Source organism: Meleagris gallopavo, chromosome 4 (genome assembly GCF_905368555.1).
Source record: "Meleagris gallopavo chromosome 4, MGAL_WU_HG_1.1, whole genome shotgun sequence".
NCBI classification, from domain to species: domain Eukaryota; kingdom Metazoa; phylum Chordata; class Aves; order Galliformes; family Phasianidae; genus Meleagris; species Meleagris gallopavo.
Genome location: NC_139407.1, coordinates 49029077 through 49054868, shown reverse-complemented (window position 1 = coordinate 49054868; position 25792 = coordinate 49029077). Strand labels below are relative to the sequence as shown.

The 25792-nt window shown below is 39.5% G+C and overlaps 1 protein-coding gene across 4 annotated transcripts in view; it reads right to left on the bottom strand.

The window, feature by feature from the left end:
- Positions 1–25792, bottom strand: part of SMIM14 (small integral membrane protein 14) — a 40850-nt gene that overhangs the window by 3576 nt on the left and 11482 nt on the right. Inside the window, exons 1-5 of one of the 4 annotated variants that reach the window (XM_085223294.1) lie at positions 25003–25152; positions 23370–23454; positions 21502–21612; positions 7191–7239; positions 101–249 (exon numbers count right to left, since the gene is read on the bottom strand). In XM_085223294.1, the coding sequence (XP_085079420.1) occupies positions 101–249; positions 7191–7239; positions 21502–21576 (273 nt within the window). In that variant the 5' untranslated portion in view covers positions 21577–21612; positions 23370–23454; positions 25003–25152. Of the gene's footprint in view, positions 1–100; positions 250–7190; positions 7240–21501; positions 21613–23369; positions 23465–25002; positions 25153–25792 lie in introns of those variants that run through there. The other 3 variants (XM_085223296.1, XM_085223295.1, XM_085223293.1) reach the window with 3 other exon arrangements.

The following is a 25792-nucleotide window of genomic DNA, read 5'->3' as shown; positions in this document are numbered from 1 at the left end:
GAAAAGAAAATACACAAAGAACATTTTAAAGGAAAAAAAAAAAGACTATAGCACGGTCAGTATTAAAACCAAATACAGTTAAACTACTACAGTCACTCACATTATGTGGGCTGGTGGGCTTTCCGGCTGTGCTGGAATTTCTCAGATTACTAGGTCTCAGTAAGAACAAGACGAATGCAATCACAACCCAAGCCATCACTACCATGGCAAAGCTGACGACATTGTCACCGGACAAATTTGGTCCTGGCACTACATACAAGGAAAACTCAAGTTATAAAACAGAGTGACAGCAGTTCTTTCCTCAGAATGAAACAAAACAAAACAAAACAAAAAATCTAAGGAAAATATTTTTCAATAGAATTTTCTGATTAGTTCTTCCTTTGTCTTTAAGGCAAGTAATTCTTTGTTAGTGTTAAACTTCTAAAAAACATTCTTATCACTTTGAAAAGAGAGAATCTATTTCATAAGACCTCACTGAAATGTTGAGAATTACTACAAATATTTCTTAGTTTATATTAACTAAGGTGTTGAGACACAATCACATGGAAATAAAACTGAGAATATCCTTTTAGACTGTTGATTAGTGTTTTTGGATCAAGAAGGTCTTGCAAATATTTGCACATTTGAAAATATCAACTTCTCCCCCCCAAAACACAATTTAAAATAATCAAATCATAGCTAATGTTGTCAGGTGAAGTGTGAACCAATGCACAAGTAACTAACTATGACTTATGGTACTTACACGGGTCTATTTACACTAGTATTTAAGGACTTAACATCTTCATTAATTATCTGGATGATTGGGCAGAGCCCCAGGTAGCACTGTTCGCTAGAGGAGAGAAGTCTCCAGGGTATGTCACCAACCAGTACAAAGACCTGAAGCAAGAGTGCAAAGAGGACAGAGCAAGGCTCCTTTCAGTGGTACTCAGTGACAGGATAAGAGGCAATGGGCACAAACTGGAACATGGGCGGCTGAACATCAAGAAACAACTGTGAAGGTCACTGAGTGCTGGCACAAACTGCTCAGAGAGAGGCTGTGAAGTCTCCATCCCTGTAGATACTCAAAAGCCACCCGGATATGTGCTTGGGCACTCTGCTCTGGGTGTCCCTGCTTGAGCAGGGTTTGGTCCAGGTGGACCCAGAGGTCCATGCCAACTTCAGCTGTGCCGTACTTCGGTGACCTAACAGCATTCACACAGCAGACCAACACTATTAAACCCTGTTACATCTTGTGGATTGACCGCCACACATGAAATCTGTAACACAGCATAGAATTCAACTTGATTCTCAAGATTAGCATCTTCATTTCATCAGCATTTTCATCAGTAGCTTCCCCTTCATGCTGACAATAAAGCAAGTAATATTCTAGTCCATAAAATCACACGAATCAAAGCACTTTGTTTAGTACTGTAAAAAGCTAATTTTCTTTTCTCGCTTCCTGAAAATGCACTTTCTGAAACCAGAAGAAAATCTATTATTGAATTTAAGTGTTAACTGTTTTCAAAAGCAATTAATACAAAGCTATAATGAATAACCTTCAGAACAGGAAGGTCTATTCTATTTTACTACTCCAGCTAAAACCTTTAACACATGAGGACACTTGTATCCATCAGATTTTTCACTTGTTTCATCAACTCCATGAACCATCTCACTTTGGAGTCAAGGCTGGATGCACTACTTGTTGAGAGCTGCTATTATTTAACATCTGTTAGACAACTCATACCCAGTGAACTGCTGAAGTCAGTCATTTCCTTGAAAGCAATTGCTGCTCCTGAAGAATCAGTGCTGTGATACCAGGTACCACTGTTATCAGAGGCTCTTCTTTGAAAACAGTTTCCTCATAACACAGCTCAAACAGAGAAGTAGGGCACTGTGGGGAAGTTTACAGCTATTCCACACACAGCACTCTCTGAATGAACACTGGGGCTGTTGTACTGACGTCCTTTACTGACATAATACACACTGAAAAATTCTCTTGGAGGTCTGAATCCATAAAAGGTGCTATAAATGAGGAGCAGTGCAAAGATAATAAATGAGAATGTTACAGCCTTTAATTCATTAAATTCTAACACAGGACTGACTCAGAAAGCATATAATAATATGATTTAACAGTATTTTAAATCTTGGATGACCTTCACTACATACGAAGGCCAGCAAAGCAGCACACAATTTTGTATGAAATGAATAACCGCTTTACTTTTAAGCTTCCAGACAACATTAGCAGCTACCCTGAGACCACCCTCAGCAGCACACAGGACAGCCTGAGGTACCTGCTTTGCTGTGTACACTCAGGAGAGCAATGAAAATTCAGGTGATGTGCTAGACTTGATTTCACATACAATTGACACTACAGATCATGGAAAGCAGTAAAAGGAACCACGGTGGGAAACCACAGGCATTCCTACAATACACAATTTCTACCCAGCCTGTTTTGTAATACAGTTTGGATTGAGCCAAATGCACCAAAACGTGTTCTAGACTAAGACAACAGCTGATCTAACACAGTTGGCCCTGTACTACCTACTCAAAGCATGCTAGATATGAAAACAGCCACAATACTGTTTATACTATTCAAGTACCGTTAAAGCCACTTCATTTACAAATGAGCATATGTTTTAATAAGGATGTGAGATATTTCAGAATCTGCTACTTTGATCTTTTGACATAAGGAGGTGAGGATAAGCAAAGTCTCACATACATGGGGTGTTTCACTTTTCCAAGCTTTGCAACAGAAATCAAAAGAACAAGCAAGACCTTGTTACAGCTACTGTGAAAAATAGTATGTTGTGAATCTTTCACTAAGAAAAGTTCCATCACAGAGGTCACAAAATAATCAGATGAGACCAGCTTACGGATAAAGAACAGCTGAGTGAAGCTGAAACCAAGTAGGATGGAATTTATCCATCTATCCATCATCTATGGGTAGAAAAAATATTTTGAGAGTTCACAAACAAAGTGATTTTAATTACAATTAATATTTTGCAGGTAATTTTGGGGTGGTCTTTTGATTTCTTTGAGATTAAAGGTTGCTTTTAAGAGTACCTAGTATCTCCAGATGACTAGGAAACTGTCCTGTCCTGATCTCACAGATGAGTGCCCCTGCCACCATCCATTATGATTACAGTAAAATCTATTTCTTAATTTTCAGTTCCTGGGAAACACCAATTGCTATGGAATGCTGCGACACATTTCTCCCTTGTAAGCTGTGTCACTGGGTGAAGTGAAGCTTATAGTCTCTAACTCGGCTAATCACAGACCACGAAATCCAGCCCGAGGTCTTTAATTTTCATTGTCTCTGATCCCTTAGACCGAGTCTGCCTACCTACCCAGTAACTCTGAACGAAGCCTGGAACAGTTCATCCCTTGGAATTGTTTACAGTTATCTCTGTGAAGGAGAAAGCTTCATGAGGGGCTGCTCTGAGACTGGGATTACCACTCATAGGAGATAATGACTACAGTGAGTCATAACTGTTGCTCCATGTGCAAGATATAATTGTTTGGCTTGCTTTCACTTATAGAAACAGAGACTGACAGGTACAGCAGTAGGCCACATAAGCTAGCCTGCTCTCAGAAAAAGACAAGAAGGCAAAAAAAACCTTATGTAGCCACCTCATTTAATGTTCTACTGTATGACAGTCAAAGCTAATAAAACGATGAATTTGGGAAAAATAATTTCTACAGCCTGAAGGTCAACCACATCATGATCATGCAGCTGAAATCTTAAGAATTAAAATAAGCAAATGCCTTGTTAAGTACTCCTCACAAGAGATTAGTTCTCCTCTTAAAGTGCTATTTTTCATTCAAAGTGAGGTTGCACTCTAGAGAAAAAAGAGGAAAGATTGCATTTCTTTTACTGCAAAAGTAGAATCTCTGTGATGCTTTTAGGCTACCATCTCATGGCAATACTATTTCCTCTTGGATGCTCAGCTTTTAACCGTTTAACTTCTTCAATGTGGAAAGGCAAAAATACACTCTCTGACTTACACGTTTCCACAGCGTTTTTAACCGTGCCTGTTCTGTGAAAGAAATGCATGAAACCATATGAAGAGAAGTATTTTACAGATGGATCATCGAGGAAGACAAAGAGTCTGTGGGACTTTCAGCAGATAATCCATGCAAGCTGACAAAATCAAAGGCAGGGACAAGGAAACTGAAGAGATCTAAAGAGGATTCGAGTGGAGGAAGGGAGAAGGGAATTACCAGAAAAGGGAGGGAAGGGCTGGCAGACATTTCATGCCATTAGGTCAGGCTGCTGTGACTCCCCTGGAGGAGTACAGCTCAAGATGAGTCACAGATTCATTTTAAAATACATAAAAATTTGGAAGTAGGGTAGACAGTCATCTCTGACTATTAACATTACAAACTAGTAGAGCATTGAAAATAATAGTAATCAAAATATGAATGTGGTAATTCCAGATCAGAACATCTGGAAATTGCTTGAACACAGAGATTAAACTCAGGTGGCAGCCCCTAATTTCCTTCCACAGGATAGGATGACTTCAAAGGGCCACTAGCCATCAGAGTAGCCCAGCAGCAGCTGTAGAGTCTCCTTGGACTGGATGAACCACTGATACTGCCACTGGAAAATGCACTCTAATGTACTCACTGAAATGGAGGGAAAACTGATCAGATGGACGCGTGCTTTACATCACAGCAGGTATCCTGATGGAGAACAGCCATCAAGCAGAGAGCCCAAATGCTCTCTGAAGTGGTGCTCGTTTCCTCTCATACGTAGAAATGTAAATCTGAAAGCACTCATTCCAGTCCTGGGAGGAAACTTTCAACAGGATAATGGTGCTAACAACTGTAAGCAAGAATTTAGAGCTAATAACACAAAAATCTGAGTGAGGGAGTGTTGTACTTCAGCTAGTGCTTCTGTTTTGACTTGGCTCCAAATATCTACAAAAGATCTGATACCAAGAGTTGAAGAAACAAAGTGTTCTCAGGAAGAATCAATGTAGGGTGTTCCTGATAACTTCCAGCTGGTTGCAACAGCACAAGCACAACACATGACGTTGCTGTGACACAGGCTGAACCACAGCCCTGACATTTCCCAAAACAAAACCACACACATTTCATCAGTTATTCCACAAGCTTGCAGCTTAAGAATCTGTCTATGACAACATTCCCAGCTGTGCTTCCAAAAGGAAGACCAAATCCAGGGAATGAGCAAATGGGTGGGAGTACAAGTTTCTTCATATCAAGGTCTGGAAATGAGGAATCAAAGGCAGCAAGTAACACAAAATGGAGCCTGGAGAAGAGGAGATCCAACTCAAACTTAAGTTCATCATGATACAGCTGAAAAGAAAAGGTATGAAACAACAGACAGAAGACTGGCCCAGAATTGTTTTGATCTATGTCTGAATATGTCTCTAGAAGCTTTTCCAGGCTCAATCTGTTTATTTTTGCCTTTAACTCCTGGGAGTCTCACAGACTTCATGTTGGCTCAAAGCATGGAACCACAGAAGAATCACACAGAAATCTGACAAACAGGCACTCACTGTGATTGCATCAGCAAAAAAATACCTTTGCTGGAACTAAATTTAAGGCAACATAATAATGTAGAAAGGATTTACTCTATAATTTCTGCTTTGGGCTTTTTAAACAAACCACTGGTTTGGAACAATTGCTGCCAAATTGCTTGCATCTGCACAGAGAGCTATTGCAAGGATCCTTTCAGGATGGAAAGCTATTTGCCACAATCCATTCACGTCTCCACTGTACTATGACTGTATAGCTTGAAAGCTATCCCACAAGCTTTGTGCCTATACATAACAGGACTTACTCATTTATACAGCCCTTAGTCTGAGATCTTCATAAATATTGATGACTCCTCCGATTTAAGTGAGAATGTATCACTGCTTGGTTTCAACCATGAACTACAGTTCACAAGGCTGCACAGCCTAATTCCTGTCATCTGCCTTTCCCTCTCCTGGATTCAAGAAAAAACTTGAGATTCGAGAAGAAACTAGACATAGCAGCCTAAGGAAGGAGACTAAAACATCTTCCCAAGGACTGCTGCATTAGGGAGAGGAGTCACGATGGAGGTCCCAGACATACAGCTAATTTGGAAAGCCCAAAAGGAAAAACAAAGCCAGTAGCACTGTTACGGCAGAAATGATTCCCACTCTTTTGTGTTTTTTTTTTCAGGGAGCATCTGGTAAAGCTCATAACTTTTCCCCTTCAGCTTATCTTGACAACGATTCTGGGTGTGTTTCATGCAGGGAAATCATAGTGCAAGTACAATCTAGATGCCCATCTCCGAACAGGATTTACTGTAGAGTGAAGATGAAGAAACGTGAGAGTGAAGGAAAGCATGCATTCACCCCAGGATCCTGGAAACCTTTACCAGCTCCCAGACCCATAGGAGACACAAGCATTTCTTCTAAAAGAGTAATAACAGCAGCTTCTACTTTCAGGAGCACTGCTCAGGTATTCCCTAGAAGACTTGCAATAGTCCTGATGCAGGCTAATTGAGTGAGCTCATATGCTCACTCATATAGTAAAGCAGTATAGAAAAAACAGATCCACTTCATTTTTATTTATAAACACTTGGCAATGTTTCCTTTAGACTATGAAAAGTGTAAACAGAGCATCTCAGGGCATGTTCACATTACTGCATAATCTCTGCACAGCTATAGTTCTCAGCAGAAGCTGGTAACACTTGATCATCCCAGTCATGCTCATTGTTTGGAAGGTATTCTTGATGTGTTTCACAGCAAGTTTCAAGGAAGTGTACATATAAGTACTCTGCTTTGTTAACTATACAGCCACCAAGTCAAACAGAAATTCAGCTGTGGTCTATGTCACCTTATCAGCCAAAGCTGCCATAGCTGAATATCCAGTGATATTCAGCTGCCTTGACAGTAAGGAGGAAAAATAAAGTTCTCCTCCAAATTCTCTCTTTTGAAAGAATTTTAAATAATCTTACTTGGAAGTTAGTGGTAAGATACGTAATACTTGGGGCTTGATCATCCTTGATGCTGACATCTCCCACTTGCTTAGCATCCTCTTCCATATGATGCATCTCATGTACAAATGTTAAATGTGAGTCACAAATTCTCAAGAATTACCTCCCTCACATAATGGTTTCAGTACCTCAGTATTTGATTTCATTTAATATGTTCTTATAACATTTAATTACAGCTGTTTATTTTACTTTCATGCTCTTGATCTTAACAGTTACTCACATTCCTGAAGGCATTCTGTGTCTGTGCAGTACGACTGTGATTGTCTCAGCTAGAACAGAGAAAAAGAAAGGCATGACAGTTAGCAATGAGACTTGGTCAGCTTGTACCGAAATCGAGATTCAGTTTAACTTCAGAGCACAAGTTCAAGATAAGAGAAATTGTAACTTTCACTGAATCACACAGCTTATGGTACGCAAAGAATCCCAGGTACTGAGGTAGTTTCCAAACCCTATTTACACTGGAACTTTAAATCACATGACTGACCTAAAAACAAATGATCAGACTGTGATAATGGTTAAATAGAGAGATGTAATATTAAAGTTTCACGTTTGAATTTATCAATTACTGTAACTCCATCTAAGATATTTCAATAATAGATTTTAATTTGTATCTCGTTTTACCTACTTGTTTATGGGTAAAAATTATAAAACTGTTACAGACTGGGTAAGCTTGCTAACTGTAAGAAAAGTCAACGCTGGACAACCTGCCTATCAGTACAACTATTTTATTGATGGCAGAATTGCTAAAGACACAAATATTACATTCTTTATCAGGAAAGGCTAAATGGATGGGATTTAATCTGCTGTATTATGGAAATAGAGTCTTTTCCTTGCTTAGGTAAAACTACACTGATTAATAATTACAGTTCTAAAAAAAAAAAACACAGAATGGCTGTGATGCCTTGTTTAGAACTATGATCTCCTTTTTGACATGTTTTATGTCACAGTAATGTTACAAATCCCAATACTTCTTCTCACAGCAGGGTAATCTGTTTATTATCAGTGTAAATACACAAATGCAAGATAGAAGAGATGTTCCATATGAAAGAAATAGGTGAATAATTTCTACAGACCCAATTTTCATTTGTACTGGCATCACTGATATGTTTATTAGCAATATGTAGTCATAATATTAGAAAAAGTACACCAAAGAAACAGTTGAGCAACTACAGGAGGAAGACACTCATGAAATGTCAAGCTCCTTTAATTACAATGAACTTCAATAACTAGCCATTTGAGAAAGAACTAAAAAAATATCATTAGAGACTCATAACATTCTTTCTCTGATTAATCTATAAATATCTGCTAAATTTACTGAGACTACCAGAAAGTTCCTTAGGAAGTACAGGGAATGTTGGGTACCACCTTATAGCACTTTCTATAGATAAAAGCAGCAGCAGGGGAAATTAAAGCAAAAGACTTCTACTTTGTTGGTTGATGAAAGACTCAACATAAGCTGGCAATGGGCGCTTGCATCTCAGAAGACCAACCATATCCTGGGTTGCACCAAGTGAAGTGTGACCAGCAGGCCGAGGGAAATGATTCTGACCCTCTACTCCGCTCTCGTGAGACCCCACCTGGAGTACTGCATCCAGTTCTGGTCTACATATTAGAAAGAAAATTCATACGGTGAGAGTGGTGAAACTCTGTAACAGGATGCCCAGAGAGGTTGTGGATGCCCATCCCTCCCAGGATGCCCTGTAGAAGCTGGATGGGGTTCTGAGCAACCTGCTCTAGTGGGAGATGTCTCTGCTTGCAGCAGGGGGGCTGGGACTAGATGACCTTAAAGGTCTCTTCCAACCCAAATCACTCTATGATTCTATGATACTTACCTTACCAGAGAAAATGGTATCAAAGCATGCATACTCCCTGGCCTGTTTATGTAACAATGAAAGCTCGGTTTATTTTCAACCTTTGGACATCTTTCTCAAGGTAGAGGTTTTACATTAGCAGATACTACCAATCTGGAATATCTGATGCTGAGAGATTCCTGAACTGAGAAGACTGGATATTACTCTGACCATATTTTAAAAACACCACAACATAATCACCTATTCTTGTAAGGGATTAACACTGGAGGGGGCTTAATTACAATCCCTGATTTGTAAAATGCCTGCAGTTTGCAGGTATTCTTCAAAACAGAATTATGCTCAGAATTAAGACAGGTAATAAGTATGTGACCAGAAACACAGCGCAGGTCAGCCAGCATATAGCATCCACCTGTCCCTGCCCTGTCCCCAGGATGGCTAGGGACAGTGCTATCTTGTTTGCCCAAGCTAACAACACTGCCCTGGGGTTCTCCAGGCACTATGTTATCTACCTCCATTTCCATAGGTTACCCCTGTCCAAATACAACTTTGTAAAACCACGTCAGTAATGTTTCTATAAAAGCCATCTCAAAAGTGATATGTACACCTTGTATTGCCATTTCTGCATCAAAAGCCCACGTTCTGCTTGAAAATGCCTACTGATGCAGCAGGCCACCTGCTCAAGACACAAGAAGTATTAAAGCCCTGAGATTTTGTAGGCCTGGAGGATGATGTCTGACATTAGGATTTTGATTATTGTCTGTAAGACACAGAGTTTTATCTCATCAGCAAAAACTGGGGACTTCTCAAAAGTCAGAACAGGCTCCAAAACTCTAGAAAGATAAGTACTACTGGAAACACCAATGACAGAAATATTTCAGTAAGTGAGAAATGCCATTAGGACTTGCTCTACAGATCTCTGCTGAAAAAGAAAAAAAGATAATAGCCTGCCAATAAAGAAAAAAGTTTACGTATGGAGGAACAATGTAGAGAGAAACTTTTACAAGGTGCAGTCACCCATACTCTGACAATAGGACTTTGTTTTCCAAAGAACAGAGACAACAAACATTGCATTTATTTCAGGTGATTGAGAAATCGACTATACAAGGTAGGTTTAGGAACATCAATTTATTATGTGAAACAGTTACAGAAAGAAAAAGGAGAAAACTAGATTTTTATAGTTTTTGTTAATAATCCATGTAAAATTCCTCTGAATTGAAAACAATACATAGCTATATAATAGTGCAGATTTAATGATCCTAGCTAAAAAATTACACTACTGCATAGCCTCTGTGCGTTCATATGCAGCAGTAAAAATATTTCTTAGAAAATTAACTATTCCAGTTAATTAAAAAGTTTCTTACAAAAACCACTTGTGCCAGAGATGTGACTGACAGAACAGGATCACTGCCCACTGAGTCAGGAAGACTGAGAAGCCAAAGATGAAAGGACAAAAACCTATTAACTATCTCCTCATGTTCACTTCTTTCCCAACAATACACATAAAACTTCCCTATCCTACAGGCATCAGCTGTAGGAGGGCTCTGTATACCAGCTAACAAATTTGTCTCAATGACAAGCTGTGTGCTGCTCTCCTGGGATGAAACATGGCAGATGACTGAAAATGAGCAGCAGTAAAAACAGGTTTTTCTCAACTCTCTCAGGTGAAATAGGTTGCAACTCTATGACCCAGTACAAATTTGATATTTTCCAGTCACTAAATTAGCCAAAAGACAAGAAAAGATTCTGGCACATGCAAGAAAAGTTTATGTAAGGTGAATAGCTGGAAAAGGTAATATCTTTTGCTGAAACAAGACTGTTCCCTTGCCTAGTGATTAGCTCTCTTTCCTGAGAACTGTACCATCTTTAAGGGACATAGCAGCTGCTGGAAAAAAACTTGAACGTGAGACAGTTCAGTTGTCAGATAATTGAAAAAAAGAGCTGTTACCAGAGGTTTTAGCAATGGCAGCCACCACCCTCCACAGCCTCTAGCGGCGGCCAAAGCACACACAGACACAGTAAAGGGACCCCGCTATCAGCTCTGGAAATTTTTTTTGCAAAGTTGCTGCAATGAGCAAAGTTTCTAACTTTTTTCCCATGCAAACCTAACGGATGAGCAGACATACATGCTGCAGTGTGGTCAGGGCGTGAACTTTTCCTGCATGCTAGCTGCTCCACAACATCACAAGCAAAGTAGTGAGCCCAGTGAACCAGCTTCATCTCGCTCAACAGAGAACTTGTTTTTCCAATACAGTGACCTCAGCCACTGGGATCGTTTCAGTCTTCCCATGAAAGAAATTCCGCTGCTTTGCACTTCCCACTCAGCACAGACAGCTACTGTGGAGGACTGAGGCAGCTGCCCACCTTCACACTACCTTCTTCTTGTGTCAGCTCCCTCGCTTCCTCTTCACAGGACTTTTCTGAAACTCTACAGATGACTTTCCAGAACTTGCTGCCGCAAGGTGCCACAAACCCTGGCACTGGTCCTGCAATCTCTGCTCAGAAAAATTGTGCTTTTCATTAAAATTGACAGCAAATGCTTGAGGAAAACTTCAGCTTTTTTAAGGGTTAAGGATATTACTAGGGTTAAAAAAAAATAAATAAATAAGATAAAGACAAAGCATAAGGTTGAGGAATATCAGGAAGACAGTGATGATGACACAGCTCACAAGTTTGTTGCTTTCCAGAAGAAACAGTGGCATCATCTCTGTCCAAAAGTACTTCCCCACTCTAAAACAGTGCAATGAATAGGTAAGAAAACAAGAGGAACAGGACAAGTAGCAGGAACACGAGGCAATGATCAATGACGTTTACTGTCAGTGGCAGATGAGCTGAAAATAAATTTAATAAAACTACTGCCTTTTAGAGAAACCTTTGAAACTGCCCAAAGCAGAAATAAAGTCCTCAGAAAAGACATGATGAAAAAATTAGCAAGTTTATGATCCAGGCCAGGAAAAGATTCCCATACCAAAGATTGCAGTGGAAGAAAGCCCAGAGAAACGTGTGAATGAAACAGATAAATTGGCTACCAAGATAAGAGAACAGGAATGGATGGTTGTGGCAAGGAAAAGGACAGATAAGTAGGGAGTTAAAGACAAATAACCAACGATGTGGTCATTTATCCCATGAATAAAAGTTTGAAATGGAACCACAAAGATTGTTGATAGAAAATTTTGTGTGATACTAAGGGCAAAATATCATCCCTTATGAAAATACCCTTTTTGCAATTCAGAGCAGTTGTAAGCTCTGCTTTTTCTCCCTAACTATGCCAGAAGATGACAACCCTGTGACATATTCCTGATTGGGAACTGATGCTCCTGGGTAATGAAACCACTGTTTAAACTCTGTTAGCAGCCACATCCAAAGTTAGTAAACAACATGATAAACAAATTGCTCTGGTATGGTAGGCCAGTCCTGAATATGGGCCAGACTGCAAACTGAATTGAAGTATTATCCACAGAGTTCAGATTTCAAGATGCATAAAATTGATACCTACATGCATTATTCTGCTACAAGCTGGCCAGCAGAAATAAGAGAAAAATAAGGTGGAAAGAAGGGCATTTCGATGGAATTGTCTTCTAAAATGCATTAGCTTCTCTTAGAGATACAAGAAAGAAAACAGCAAACACCACCTTCCCGACTCCCACATTTTTATGAATAAGTGTAGAACTAAGATAAAATAAATACACGCTCATACTGGGACAGTAACAGTCTGGTATAAAAATACAAGTTTGGTCCTGTGAGGTGACAAATCATTGTCTCCCTCACAGCAACACTGAGGAAAGAATGGACGGTACCTTTCAAAGCAGCATTCCCAGCTTACAAACCAACTCTTGAGACCCAGAGTGGCCCACCAGTTATGTCAGAGGGAGAACATTACACTGACTTCCATGGTAAAAGACATGACATTTTATGGATAAAGATGCAAAAGTAAGTATGAATGCACATGAACCCTGATCTAGGCAAGAGCTTGCTCCTTCTTGTTTTCTTATTTCTCCAGACTTGCTGATTCACCTTGGTGCCATATAGATTCACCTTTTCAACTCTTCCCTCTTTTTTTTTTTTTTTTTTTTTTTTCCCAATTGCATAACTTCTATTGGCATCTCATTTTGTAATTTTGCTGGCCTTGAGGGCCTAGGAGATGACTGGTATCCTTGGCAAACATGAAGCAGAATGAATTAGCAGAAAAAGAGTCATGTGAAAGAAGATGATGTAGTGTGAAAGTCAGGGTCACCATAAGAAGATCACAGAGCCTCTGATGACATGAAATATCAGACAGCAAATGGTAAGATAGAAATAACTGAACGATGTTACTCCAGAAAAGATTGAGAATATTCACAAACAATGACATCTCCCAAGACATCACTAACAAATGCGTATCTAAAATACAAACACAGAATACACTGTTGGATATTTTTGACCAGTTGAAATGAAAAGCATGCTCCCATGCAGGAGGCCTTCAAGACAAAAGCTTAGAACAAGAAGTTCTACCAGTTTGTACTGAGTGTTGACTATAACCATATGTGGGTTAAGAGATAAAGCACAATGTTCCTCAAAAGAGATGGCTATAACACAGCACTGATCATCAAACCCAGTTCAGCCATTCATAACACAGCTTCCATCAATGAACAACTGCTGAAATATCAAGCTGCCAGAATTTTCAATGTATAATCTTCCAAACTACTTGTAATGCTGTCTTCCAAACTACTTGTAATACTGTCATACCACACAAGCTCTATTTTAAGACAGTCATGAGGGGTGACTGACAAATTATATTTTTATAATACATGTATTTAAGTGTAATATATTTATATATGGATATATTTATAATATATTTAAATATAACATTTACAATTTTCTAGTTATATACGTATTCACCAACATATTTATTCTTATATATAGCATTTGGAGGAGTCTGAGAGGTGACTTCAGTAACACCTCCTCATTATGTTGAGCCATGACATCAGAGGTGGACACTGGTGGCATAGCAGTAGAAGTTGAACCTTCCTGCCAATATGCAATTATATTTAGTTGCCATATGACAGATGGCAGCAGAGGGCCGCTCTGACAAAATGGGATCTGACATGGAAGTGTGTATGAAGCAAAGATGCATCACTAAACTCCTCCATGTGGAGAAAATGGCACCCACTGATATTTGCTGACACTTGCTGAATGCTTATGGATACCAACCAGCGGATGTGAGCACAGTGGGAACAGTGGATCACCTCCACTGGTGCAGATTTTTAAGGATGTGGCATGCAGGCTCTTACTCATCACTCGTGAAAATGCATGGTGGTGGTTGCACTGAAAAATACTGTTTTGCAGCTGAGAATTTGCTCTTTGTATCTGTTGTAGTTTCCATGGAAATAAATCGGATGCATTACCTCTGAAGTGACCTACATATATGTATATGCACACAAACACAGAGGTTAAAAAGCAGTAGCTACTATCATGCTACTAAACTCACGGATGCGAAATACAAGGCACCCTTTCAATGAGGTCCTAAAACCTAACTCCATATAGGAAAAAGTTGACTTTATGGGATGCAAGTATACACCTTATGTTTTTTTTGTTTTGTTTTGTTTTGTTTTTTTTTTTTTAAATTCATCTGTCTAGAAAAATAGCCTTCATTTATACTGCTTGATCTAGAACTAGTTTATAGATTATTAGCAGCACATGACTTTTGGGGCCATAACTTGTGCAGTACCAGCACCTCGAGCACCCAGTGACAACTTAGTTGGGTGAAGGGTGCTCAGGACAGGCTTGCGTCCTGCCACTCTACCCTTACGTTTTATTCTTTTGGCTCAGTAACTTAGAAGGTGCATCAAGACTCTCTCCTGCATCTCAGAAGGATGATAGTTTCTTCTTTGTCCTAAAGAGCAACCTAATGTTTAGTTCTTGGGAAGGGTCTGTTCTGAACCACCTTGGGCTACAAGAAACCAGGAACTGAAGGCACAGGTCTGGTAGAAAAGGGGACAGTGAGAGTAAAATGTAATTTCATGCTGTCCAGCTGCCTGGCTAAGAGTTATACACTGGAAGCAGTAGCAACAGCTATTAAAAGAAGAATTTGGAAGGCAAATGCCATGGAATATGTGTAACAAGTCTCCAGGCCAACTTCCACATTTAAAAGGTCACATTAAAGTATCACAAATTCATTCGGTATAGTTTTGCTCTGCTTTCAATAGAAGGCCACGTCAGTAGGGTAACTCATTCTTGCTGGAAGCCTGAAGGATTATTTAAGTCAGGCTTATCTGTGCTTGCATCTTGAGAGCTTTTCAATCATTTGAAGCACACAACACAGATCTATTTTAATCATCTGTGTTTATTCTGTGCTGTTTGCACAAAGTCTCACTCAGCCAGGATTCATGGTTATGCTGGATATTATTCCAGACCATGCCAGTTTATGATAAGAGATTCTAAAATGACCCAGCCAAGAGAATTATGACAGAAGAGTGTTTGAACCTTTTCTTTTTTGTTAAATACCTTGAAAATTTGCATCTTTTTGTTATCCAGAAATCCAACAGCACCTCAAAATATTAAGCAGATTAAAAAAAAAGAAAAAAATGGAAAAAAAAAAATATATATATATATATATTTGCTCTGTATTCCTTAGAGTTTTTGAGACATTCAAGCCTTCTGAAATAATAACTAGACATGGGCCATTACTTTGCAATTAGCTACAAAAGAACATAGCACAAAGCTGTAATTCCCACAGAGATCTGTAAGGCCATCATATCTCAGCAGAACTGCTGGCAGTTCGTCAGAATGAGTCCTTCTGTATTACAGAACTAAAAATGCTTTGGGTAAAGAACATATTGCTCATTTTTGTAGAACCTAGTGTGAGAGAATTCTAAATCAAATAATACTTTATCGGAGAAAAAACGAGAAGGAAAAAAAAAAAAAAGCATCTTGATGTCATACAAAGTTATGTGCCATCGGCTCACTCTGACATTTCTGGCAACTCTAAGTAGTCACACACAGGTTTTGGGCTTCACAGAAGATGCTCTCTGCATGATTATCCCAAACACATACACTATGCTTTCAGTCTAGTTTTCAGACTTGAACTGGGCCTTGGAATCATGGATCACCCATGCTTACTCAGAGAACATGGAAGTCTGGAGGAGTAACACAGTGCAAATAAAAAGACTTTCATTTTGCAGGAGAAATGTTAAGAAGGGGAAAACGGAGATTTAAATATAACATCATTATTATCCAGAAGTTTGCTATCCTCTGCCACAACTAAGACAGAAATAATTTCCTCTTGACACCAAAGAACATCCTTCACTTGGTTCTTTCAAACAACCAGCCCCTTGTCTAACCGAGTCCCTCCCACTAACGTATTTTTTTGTCTGTTGTTCTTCCCTCTTGAACTTTGGCTCTTCATGTCAAAATAAGTTTTGCAGAAGGAGGAGACAGAACAGGAGATAAAGTCATGCAAGCTAACAGATCCGTTATTGTCTCTTAACAACTCTTACATATCTGCAAAGGATGGAAAATCTGGTGGTATTTTTCTTCTGTGCCTATTTCCTTGTATAGAAGTTCCCAATTATCTGCTATATCCATAGAGTAAATAGTGAACCCAATGTACAATAGTCAGATTGTTAAACAACTCCAAATCACAACAGATGGTGCTATGGGTATTATATACTGGAGATGATATTTATGAAGTCCCAGTCAAAGACTTTAGATCTCTGCTGTTTGCTAGGAAAACTTGAAAATCATAGTATCTGCTTATTATCTACAGGGGCCATGCTACAGAAGTTTACTATGTGCAAAATACCAAAGAGAACCCTGAAAAATCCACTTCAGGAAAAATGTCAGAACAATTAAGAGAAGATAATTCAATGCCATTGATGCATCAGGGTACAAGTTGTAAGAACTGAGGGTATGAATGGTATCTTCCAGTTAGCCTAACAAGCAGTGAAAAATCTTTACAAATGTCATATGCATTAAAGATACACAATCTACTGTTCATAAAACCTTCATAGTATTATGAAACAAAACAGAACCACACTTGCTCAAATAAATTGAAGGACAGAAAAATAATCAAGCCACACAGCTAAAGTAACAGTTAGGCTTTTTAAAATAAACTGCTTGTTTCTTTGTAACTTTCTGTGGTATTTCTAGTAGCAGAGCAGAAGAGTTTAAATGACAATAAGGCTTTTTCTTTGAATAAGCATTAATAAATTGTAATGACAAGATGAACTGATTTAGGGTAGAGATTTAAACTGTATTTTATCTATACACAATTATAATGTATCCATCCACAAATTACGGTACTTGGAATACCAAATACATTTTATAAGAGTTTCAATGTAAATGCACCAATTAACTTAGAAATTAGAAGTCACGCTTTTGGGAGTTAAAAGGAGAATTTCAGAATGTAAACAGACTTTTTGACCCCCTATCGACCTTAACATAACACTATCACTGAAATTTTCCATACAGTTAACTCTAATGAAAATCCTGTGTATTTGAATACATATATTTTAAGTCTACATTTAATAGACACAACTGAATACACTGCGACTTCTTCATCAGCATAAATCTTACTTCTTATCAGCACTGATCTATACAGTTATAAATAAACTGATCTGTATAATTACTTTAACTGAAATGTGAGTTATTAAAGTCTTTACCATCAATCATGTTATTTTTGTATAATGTAACCACCACACTGAAGAATTCTAAAAGTCCATTTCCATACTTGAGCAACTCTGATGACTACATTGTTCTTCATCTTAACTCTGAACTTCTAAATTGACAATGCTTGGTCTGGAGATAATTGCAACTACCTGTTGAGTCCTGATAAGTACTCCCAAACAATAACATCACCCCAATGTACTCTCACAGAATCACAGAATGGTTAGGGTTGGAAGGGACCTCAAGGATCATGAATCTCCAACCCCTGCCACATACAGGGCCACCAACCTCCACATTTAATACTAGACCAGCCTGCCCAGGGCCTCATCCAACTTGGCCTTGAACACCTCCAGAGATGGGCATCCACAACCTCTCTGGGCAGCCTGTTCCAGCACCTCACTACTCTCTCTGTAAAGAACTTCCCCCTCACATCCAATCTGAATCTTCCCTCCCTCTACTTAAAACCAATTGCCCTTGTCCTGCAGTTATCAACCCTTTCAAAGAGTTGATTCCCCTCCTGTTTGTAGGCTCCCTTTAGGTATTGAAAGGCTGCAATGAGGTCACCCCACAGCCTTCTTTTCTCCAGGCTGAACAAGCCCAGCTTCCTCAGCCTATCTTCATAGGGAAAGTGCTCCAGTCCCCTGATCATCTTTGTGGCTCTCCTCTGGACCCTCTCCAACAGCTCTCTGTCTTTCTTGTACTGGGGCTCCAGACCTGGACACAGTACTTCAGATGGGGCCTCACAAGAGCAGAGTAGAGAGGGACAATCACCTCCCTGTCCCTGCTGACCACCCCTCTTCTGATGGAGCCCAGGATACCATTTGCTTTTTGAACTGCAAGAGCACATTGCTGGCTCACATTATGTTTTTCATCTATCAAGACTCCCAAGTCCTTCTCCACAGGGCTGCTCGCAAGGACCGCTCTCATGTGTTTTATTCCTATGAACAAGAGTTAACAATTTAGTAGGTAGCAGTAGGGAACCATTCTGGGTATTAAGCATGGCTGGATCCTCCCCACCATCTCGCTAGGCTAGCTAGACTGCCTAGCTTTCTTGCATCCCAATGGTTTTGGAATTATGGTCTTGAAGAACCAACTTTCAGAGCTAGTAGGTATCCAGACTCCACTGAGATTTGTGGAGCTCAGCAGCGTTGAAAAACAATAAGCAAGGATTGCTTTTAAAACAAATAGTAGAATTCTTGCTCTCTCATATTGCGTACAATTAACTGACAAAACAAAAAGCTCAGAAAGCAAACTCTTAATGAAGCATAAAAATTACAGATACAATAATGGAGATTTAGCAAGTACGCTAAATCATGCAACAGGCCACTTGATACTCTGGCCCTGACAAAGTTATCAGACTTTTCCTTTCTAGATTTTGCTGACTTATCCCAGATAGTGATTTGCTCTTCTACATCTAGTAACAGCTGTTTTGCCTTTTATGATAGATGAAATTTGGCATTTCTCACAACTCCTCAGAGTTTCAAATGTTGATTCATATGATCTTATTGGAAACTGAACACTGAGCAATAAATTCAATTCTCGCAGCAACACAGGAACACTGTTAGACTGGTATTGGTAACCACTGCCCTGAGGGTTCCTGTGTTGTGAACGCACACTGAGTAAGTGTGCCTCCAGATCATACACTTACAGCCACCTTACACTGCTTGAAGTATTCCAGGAACAAAATCTCACAGACAAATCATCTACAACAAGAATCCTCCAGCCACTGCAAAAGAACACTGGCTGACTTGTGCCACTGTCTATAGGTATCTTCTAACAAAAAAGGAAAAGGTGAGAAATGCAGAAGTGGGGACAAAAGTCATACTTTGTGCTTCATATTTGCAAGTGACAAGTCTCAGTGGAAAAAGTAGCAAACACCCATTCTCCTTTCTCCCTCCCAGTTTCCTGGAGCTTCCTCTGCACTGTTTTATCATATGTCCAGAAGAGTCAGGGTCAACACAAGTGATGCACACAGCACATAGCTCATGATAAGAACTAGGCACGAATTCCCAGGACAGAAAACGTGTGTCCACGCGAGGGCAGCAGGGAGCAAAGGGGAATTAAAAAGCTAATCTATCATTCAACAAGCGAGACAAAGAGCAAACGAGTTATTATGATCCAAAAGAAAATATATTTGCTATACTCCCACAGAAACAATTAGCAAAAACAGGTTCTCAGGGTCAGCTCCTGCCGAGCAACATCCTGTGGCCTCAGTGATGTGCCCTCACTGCATCAGAAACCATGAGAGCATCTGGGAAAGCTGAGAGTATTTTGAAATTGGGCCACCTAGCTGTAAAGTATGGGCTAGTATGGTTGGGCATACTTACTAGCACAACTTTGTGCCAAGTGTGCTGATCTTTCAGAACTGTGTAAGTAGCCTGAATGATGTAACTGTTCATCTTCCCTCAGCACTTTCAGCCTGCATCCAGTCTCAGACTCGCCTATATGTGACATGTTTATAAAATGAATTCAGCAGGGGCTCACCAGGGGCTGGAGCACCTGCTCTGTGCGGGGAGCCTCAGGTAGCTGGGCTCATTCAGCCTAGAGAAGAGACTGTTTTGGATTCATCTAACTGCAGCCTCCAACATCTACAAAGAGATTACTGAGAGGACAGAGAAACTCTTCACAGGAGTGTATAGCAGAGGGTATGAGACATTAAACTAAAACAATGGATGGAACAAAAATTCTTTACCAAAAGGACTGCAAAACATTGGACAGAGTTGCCCCAAGAGGCTGTCAAATGCTATCTATGAAGGTTTTTAAGACTCATTCAGAATAAAAGCCCTGAATGATCCAGCCTGAATTCACTGTCAACCTCTCCTCTGAGCAGATGGCTGACCTAGACCCTTCTGTCTTGAATAATTCCGCCAACACTAGCAAATAGGCACACTTGCCTTTCACTCCACGCACCCTAAACAATTCTACCACCTGCTGAGTAATGAGATAAGAAAGCGAGTCAACCAGTCATGACTCGTAAGACTCAGGCAAGCATAAGCTGCACCATACCTTGACTCTACCAAAGGGAAATAGTATCAGGCCTATGAAGCACAGGGAATTACTATACAGATACGCTCTGTTTTTCTGGTGTCATTTTAAGCTTTTGTTCAGCAGGACACTACACAGGTTTGAGTTGTTTGACAACCTCAGCTTTGATGCATAGCACAAGGATTTCCATGGTCATGTGAGACAAGTGCTTGGCATTTCCTTTTGCCCTTGCAGAGGATGATTTTGCCTTCTCTTGCAACCAGTGACTGAGCCCTCCCACTGACAGAGGCCAGTTGCGTTGTTCTGGTTTTACTTTCTTTGTTTCCAGCAATTCTTTAAGTATGGTCTATACGTGATTTTGAGAAAGCATTCTTGGTATGTGGGCCCAGAAGCACAAAGTAAAAAGATGGTGGCACAAGTTCTGCAGTGCTGTGTTATGGACATCTGTGGTGAACTCTGATTACTCAGAGTAATTCTAAAAAAAAAAAAAAAAAAAAAAAAAAAAAAAAAGAGAGAGAAAAGGGAAAAAAAAAAAAAAAAAAGAGGCTACCCAGGGTCCCTGAGAGCTCAGGTATCTATCTGGCACTCAGTAACTTAAAAGGAAATCTAGATCCTAAGGAAGAAAATGGGATAGAAACAAATTTATGAACATCCACAAAAGGAATTACACGAAACAGAACTCAGTATTCACAATCACTGGCTTCTCAAATTCAGTTTTTAAAGCACAGTTCAAAAAATAAAGACACTGTTATCTTGCCACATGAGCAGGTAGAATTTCATATGTGTGGTATTACTCTAAACTCAGAGTTTGCAGGATAATTTCTTTGTTTTTGTGCAGACTTCTCTAGATACAGAGAAACATTACAGTAGAAATAATGCCAGTTCTGTAGAAATGCAGCCCTGGGAAATCAAGAGAAAGCTATAATCTTTATTAAGTACTCAAATATTCATCAGAGAGTCAGATATAAAGATTCTAGCTAAACATGTAACTGAATAAGCAAAATCAAAAGCATCAGTAACTGCAAGTGTGCAAGTGCTGAAGCAATGCCTATATAATCACACTTCCAAATATAAATATTCTCGTATTATCCTTACCAGATTAATCAGTCTTCTCATTGCATGTTCATGTGAGCAAATGCATTCACAAGGATCAAATCCACCCTCTGCCATGGTTCTCTGGATAAACCTGAACTTTTCTGTGAACACCTAAGAAGAATAAAAATAAAAGTACAATGAACTCTTTTTCAACTGACCTTATTTTACAGAGACTACCACATCAAATTTCAGCTCATTTAATGCCAGGGTGAAAAAGCAAAACAAAGCAGGGTAATCCTATTATTCCTTTGGCAGCATGAATAAAGAAGTCTGGTATGTGCAGTTGCATTTTGATGTTGCTGAAAGCAGTGCCTCACGCAGGCTTCCTCAAAGATCAAAATAAATTTTTTGCAAAAAAATTTTTTTTTTTTTTTTATCTCCCCTGGGTTTTCCCACACACCACTATGAAATGCATACTGACAAACAAGAACTACAAAGATTAAGTCCTGGTTTCTCATCTGCACAATGACACTCTTAAGTGTATAAATATCATTTGAAAAGTCAGGAGGAATTTTTCCTCTCAAATCCCCTTACAAACTGTTGGCATTCTCCCCTGAGATCAATGTACAGTAAAATAATTTTAAATCCTGTAACTTCTTTGCTAAAGGGAGAAATCATTCTTACTGTATAACGAAAGCAAGCGGCAGGGGTGCAAAAATGGATATACTTGGAAATGCTTTAGAAATGGAGCTGTACACACTAATTTTAGATCAAAGAAGTAGGCCATTCAGTCAGCAATATAGAAAAAAAGTTCAAAAGATGCAGTAACGGACACGGTAGGGAAGACATTCTAGTTTATTCCCCTGCTAAAACCACTTCCATCCCAGACATGTCAGCAACAGTACAAGTATACCATTACTGTCCACCAGTAGTTCCATCAGTAATTTAATTGATGCTCAAAATGCGTAGCTGAGTGGAAGGCAATTTTAACCCTGTGATCAAATCAGAGATTGTTTTCTCTCTAATAAGGACTCTTATGATGCACTAGATCTGTTCTGCAATGCGTGCTTGCAGCCAAAAGGTCAACTGTATCCTGGGTTGCACCAAGAGAAATGTGACCAGCAGTTCAAGGGAGGTAATTCCCTCTGCTCTGCTCGTGAGACCCCACCTGGAGTACTGCGTCCAGTTCTGGGGCCCAACACCAGGACACTGAGCTGCTGGAGCAAGTCCAGATGAGAGCTACAAAGATAATTAGAAAGCTGGAGTACATCCCCCAAGGGGCCAGGCTGAGAAAGCTGGGGGCTCCTCAGCTAGAGAAGAAAAGGCTCCGGGGAGACCTTATAGGAGCCTTCCAGTACCTGAAGGGGGCCTACAGGAAAGCTGGGGAGGGTGGTAAGACACTGGAACGGGCTGCCCAGTGATGGTGGGGATACCCCCTCCCTGGAAGTATTCATGGCCAGGCTGGACGGGGCTTTGAGCAACCTGGTTTAGTGGGAGGTGTCCCTGCCTATAGCAGGGAGTTGGAACTAGGTGATCTTAAAGGTTCCTTCCAACCCAAACTATTCTGTGCTTCTATGAGTGATACTTTTAAAACACTATTTAATTAAAGCTAGATTCAGACTTTGTGCTGCACATGCTGGGATCCTAACTATGAAATAACCAGCAGGCTTAATAGAGGTGGGAGCAGAGGGCAGATCAGCATTGCCTATTCCCTAAAATAGTAGTTAATGAAAGTACCAACCATTTTATGAGCATGTGCTGAACAAGCAGATGTGTTCTCCAGACTTCACCTTCAAAAACCTAGTGTGATAACTACACAAGTATTTTGATGTTTTAATCTTCTTAGGAGAAAGAGTGACAACCCACAGGCTTTAAAAAATCTCCATAGAAGAGAATGCATCACTACAGTAGTTTTTTCCACTACTTACCTCAGAGTGAAAGAAGAAAACACATTTCACATGTTCTTCCCCTAATTCACTGTGAATGCTTGCCACTCTTCTATATTTTCCTCAGCTGTGGTGCAGAAGGCCAGGTAAGTAAAAGAAGGTAAGAGATATCTGTACCTGCATTACAGAATCTTATCTTCAGTACGGTTACCTGACCACATCTCCACTTTTTAAAAAAGAATACTGAAAATAAGCAAAAAAATTATTGAGGAAATGGAAGAAAGATTGTTTGCCTAGGCAATGAAAAAGGTTAACCTGACAGTTTACTGAGAAGATGACCAAGAGATGACTTGGATATGTAACAGAAATGCACCTTCGATTAGAAAAACAAAAGTAAGTATTGAAGATTTCTTCAATGAAGGAGTCAAAGCCATATGAAGAGCCAATAGCTGGAAGCTGTAATGAACCAAATTAAGAAGACAGGGCAGTCATGCATTTTAAGCATTAGGGTAAACGATCAGTGTGACAAATGCCAGAGAGGTGGATTTCCCATCTCTTCCATTCAGATGTGCTTCAGCCAAATAAAGGTCCAAATACAGAAGCAAGCAGGTTCAGATAAAATGTTCTGCATTATGTAGAAGAGATGATCTAATGATTCTTTTTGAGAGTTAGTTAAAAGCAACTACACTAACATCCCTGACGTTACCTCAGAACCACTGGAACTGCATGGCAATAGCAGAAGAAAATTTTATATTGCCCAGGTTCCCTGGACAGTATGTCACTTCAGCCAGAGTAGCCTTTATCAAACTGTTCTGGCATGAGGAACAGGTAAAAGCACCGATTTTTAAGTAGCACAAAATGCTTTTTCTGGACACAATGCTGACACTTAAAATAAGGTGCTGGAACCATGAGAGTTGCAAACAAATATTTAATTCCCACTTGGAAGAATTTAGGAGTCAGTAATACATAGTAATGGCACAACAATTAAGAGAGCAGGGGTATTAATCTGTATACAACTAGAGAAATCAAAATATCAAATAAGAATCTTCACAGTGAAACCAAGCCAGCATTCTTTGTAGAGAATAAACTGAGAAAGATTAGACAGTAAGTGGGGAAGAGAAATCTGTCATGTAACATCACAAATTTAAGTAGAAGTGTGCTAGAAGGAATTTACCCGAAGGCACCTGAGCTGTACATGACAAATTACCTTAATGAGCTAAAATAAAGCAGAACACATGTCACCAAGTAAAATGCCTTCCAAGCTTTCCAACACAATTTCCCTTATGAGCTTTCTCACCTTCAAATGACACTTAAAGGAATCATTCTTTGTCTTTCTGTCCTCCAAGCCCATAACAAATTCTTAGTGGCAAAGGAATGAGGGTAGGCCATCTATTGTGAGAAAAACACTATTTTTCCTTGAAGAACTAGAGGAAACAGATTTTACATGCAGCTCTCCAGATATAAAGAAACTCCACACTATATGATGATTTCCACTCCTAAAATGACACTTCTGACTACGTTCCTCATTAAAACCTTACTGGCTTAATAACTTATTTGTAATACACTTTGAATGCACAAAGTACTAGGTATCAACTAAGCTCTGTAACTAGATCTAAGTTTATTAATGTTTTGTGACCCTACATAAGCTTTGGTAATAAGAGACTTTTTTACCTACCCTGGAGCAGGATTCCTTGGCTCTATAGCATGCACTCAGGCAGCCCACTCATACGAAATCCTGATCCAGAACTGCAGTTTGCTTCCTGCCTGCCTCCAGTACCTCAATTGTCCCATCCCACGTCAGCTGCTAGCTCGTTTTGCCCAGCTCTGACCTCTTTGCTATGAGTCACACCAGTTCTCCACCTTCTGCAAACACAGCTCTTTTACACATAATCTATGACATTAAGTAAAATAAACCCTTTTTTATTTTTTTTGATCTTTTCCTGTTGGTCACAACCTTGGTTTTCTTGGAATTTAAAGCTACAGCGCCAACCACAGGCAAGTGCTCTGACCAGGAAGGTTACTTTTACCCTACTTAAAATGATTGTATTTTACTTTCACTACATTATTGGTTACACAGCGTTTAATTCTAGGTTTACAAATATTTGGAAGATTTGTTTGGTAAACACAGCAAAGCTCTCACTGATAACAACCGAGAAGATACATACTATGGCCCCTAGACTAAGCAACCTGACAGAAAACATACAAAAAAAAAAAAAGAGAAAAATCAGTAAATGCAGATAAATATGAAGTACCATCAAAGAATCAATACAACTTTAAGCGTAAAGTGGCCCACAGAGACAATCATAAGCAAAAGCACTGAAATTAAAATCCTGTAGTCAGTGCCAGGATGATTGTAACTCAGGAACAAAGAGGAGAACAGTCTCTGATGATTTAAGACAGAAATAGCTCATGCTAGAAGCCCCCCATCACCTTCTATCTGAAATTGTAGGCAGTGAAGCCATAAT